The 2,734-nt window shown below is 68.0% G+C and overlaps 1 protein-coding gene across 16 annotated transcripts in view; it reads right to left on the reverse strand.

Annotated features, from left to right (window-relative positions):
* Positions 1-2,734, reverse strand: part of TCF3 (transcription factor 3) — a 30,165-nt gene that overhangs the window by 27,101 nt on the left and 330 nt on the right. For all 16 annotated transcript variants that reach the window (XM_059388518.1, XM_059388520.1, XM_059388519.1 and 13 more), the window contains exon 2: positions 1,242-1,355. In XM_059388518.1, the coding sequence (XP_059244501.1) occupies positions 1,242-1,313 (72 nt within the window). In that variant the 5' untranslated portion in view covers positions 1,314-1,355. The remainder of the gene's footprint in view (positions 1-1,241; positions 1,356-2,734) is intronic.

Below are 2,734 nucleotides of genomic sequence, written 5' to 3' on the forward strand. Positions count from 1 at the left end.
TCCTCGTGACCAGAACAGGGAATGGAAATGCAGCTCTGGGTGCGCCCTGAGAGAAGACACAGGGCACCTCACCCCTCGGCCTCTATTTCCTCATCTGCGAAGTGGGTTTGCAGTTGGGGCAGAGGAGACGTTCGGACGCACCAGAAAGGCGGCGCAGGGGAACGAGGGTTCAAAGCTCTTGGCAAAAAGAAGGGAAGGGGCCCAGCCCGGCCCTACCCGGTGCCCCCCCCCCCCCCCAGGCCCCAATCTGTTCCAGCTCAGTAGCCCATGACCTGTCCGTTTAACAAGAAAACAAGTGAGCCGCACTCTGGGTTACTCAGCCGGGGAAGCAAAAATAAAACGGAGCTTAAAAATGGCTCAGAAATACCAGTGTGGCCCTTCCGGAGCCGGAGCCCGCTGTCCGGGGGGCTGTGTTTTTCCACAGGACGGCTGGTATTGTTTCGGTTTGGGGACTTTTGTTTTCGACAGGCCTCGGTGGCCTGAGCCGCCTCCTGGTGGGGGGTGAACTTCAGACTGAAAGCACCCTCCCCCCAAACGTTTCGGATCCCAAGAGCGCTTCTTGGCAGAGGAGCCAGAGCGGGACTTGGGGAAGTGTTTGTAGCAGGCTGCAGGCACCCCGAGGGCACATGGACCACCGCACGCTGGTGGCAGATGACCCACTGTACAGATGAGCACACTGAGGCTGCTGCTTCCACCCCCCGGCCCGGCTGAGCTGCCTGAGAGCCCTGTCCCAAGAGCTCTGTCCAGCCAGACGGGAGCCACGCGCTGCGAGGCCCCTGGAGCCACGGGAGGGACAGTGGCAGCTCCCACCCGCCTGGAGACGCCCACACTCCCGAGACCTGCCACGGCCTCCTGCCCGGGCCCCCTGGCTCCTGACCACCCGTCACGCCAGCCGCCGTGTGGCTGAGTCACTGAGGAGGGGACCCTCGCTGGCCACGCTCTCTGCCCCACCCACACTGATCACCTCAGCTCTGGGTGGGTTTTTTCTCCTTCCTCCTTACCCCACGCCAACGCGTAAGCCTGCTTACATCCACTTTCCAGATCAGGAGGCCAAGGCCACTGCTGGCCCACAGCCCATGTGCCCCACTGCACCCCAAATCCTCCAGCCCCTACCCACCAGGACCCTTCTAGCCAACCAAGTCTGAGGTCTGGCTCTGGGCTGTTGGGGTATTTCTGGCAGATGCTTCTGCCCCAGGAAGCCTGGGGACGCAGGCGGGCACCCAGGTGGGGCCCCGGCTTACCATGCTGAAGTCCAGGAGGTCACTGAGTTCCTTGTCTGTGCCCACGGGCGCCATCCTTTGTGGCTGGTTCATCCTTTGGAGCTCAGAGGAGGCACCTCAGGCCTAGAGACGGCCCTGCAGAGAAGGGGACGGGCACACCGCGAGACAGAGAGCAAAGAAGAGGTCTGAGTGATGGTGGCTGACGGGGGACAGATGAGAGCCCTTCTAAGGGCCCTGAGGGCTTGGGTCTTCCCAGAAGGAGCCCCTTCCTGACCCTGCGGGTGGGGGCAGAGCTGCCAGGACTCCCTGCTTTGGGCCCCTGGAGACCTCTCCCCAGAGCCCTCAGGGAGTTTGAACACTGGGGGGGGGGTCCGCAAATACACATTCCCTAAAGCCCTTCCAGACCCCCAAGGAGTCAGATTGCACGTTTCAAACGGGATGCAGAGTGGGAGTGGTCCCTTCTTCCCCCACCTCTCCTTCCCAACAGCAGCCCCCCCAGGCGTGCCACCGCCACGGAGGAGGGACGGCAGCCCAGGCCCCACCGCACGGGAAATGTCGTAACCCCCGCCCCCCAACAGCTGTCCCAGGCTGTTGAAAACCAGGTCGCCCCAAAATTCAAAGCTAAAAACAAGCTTCAGTGAAAAAGGCTCAACGGTCTTCCCGAGTCCGAAGGGAAGGGAGGCGGCCGGCGCAGGGCCCTGCCCTCTAAGCTCCGCGCCACCCCTCCCCTCCCCCCGCAGAGAAAACAACCCAGCGCGGATCGCAGAAAACCGCCCCCGGCTCGCTTTATTGTCACGATGTATCCGGGAATTATTTTCGAGCAACTTTGAAAACATCCCTCGCGCGCCGCTCCGGGGCGGGCTGGGGTGTCCCCGAAGCAGGGCTTCCCCGGCCCGGCCGCAGGCGCCTCCGTTCCCGAGCGCGGGTGGAGGCGAGGCTCACCTGCCGCCCCTTCCCCCGGGGAGGCGGAGCGCAGCCGAGCGCGCACCTCCGGCCGGCCCGGGCTCCGCGGCGGCGGCGGCCCCCTCCCACGCGGGGGCTGCGGGGCGCGGGGCGACCCAGGGCCCGGCCCGAGGAGCCCCCGCTCGCGCGGCCAGCCCGGGCCGGGGGGTGGGGGCGGGGGCGGGGGCCGCGGCCGGCGCCCCTCCCCCGGCGGGCGTGCGAGGCTGACTTCGAGGGGCCCGGAACCGCACTTTCTGGCGGGGCGGCCGAGCCCGACGCCCGGGCGGCCCGGGGCGGGGGAGGGGGGGACAGGGGGCGTCGCAGGGCTCCGAGGCCGGCGCCCGCCGCGGGAGGAGGGGGCGGCGCTGCGAGCGGCCGCCCCGGACCCCCCCGCACCCCCGCCCGCCGCGGCCGGGGCAGGCGGCGGCCCGGGAGCCTTTGAAGCCGGCCGGCCGCCGCCGCCGCCCGGGGCTGCGCTAACGCGCAGCAGATGTTCGCGCCCCGGCCCCCGCCGGCCGGCCCCCACCTGCGCCCGCGGCCGCGCCGCCGCACCTTCCCCGCCAGACAAAAGG

Source organism: Mustela nigripes, chromosome 2, assembly GCF_022355385.1.
Source record: "Mustela nigripes isolate SB6536 chromosome 2, MUSNIG.SB6536, whole genome shotgun sequence".
NCBI classification, from domain to species: Eukaryota; Metazoa; Chordata; class Mammalia; order Carnivora; family Mustelidae; genus Mustela; species Mustela nigripes.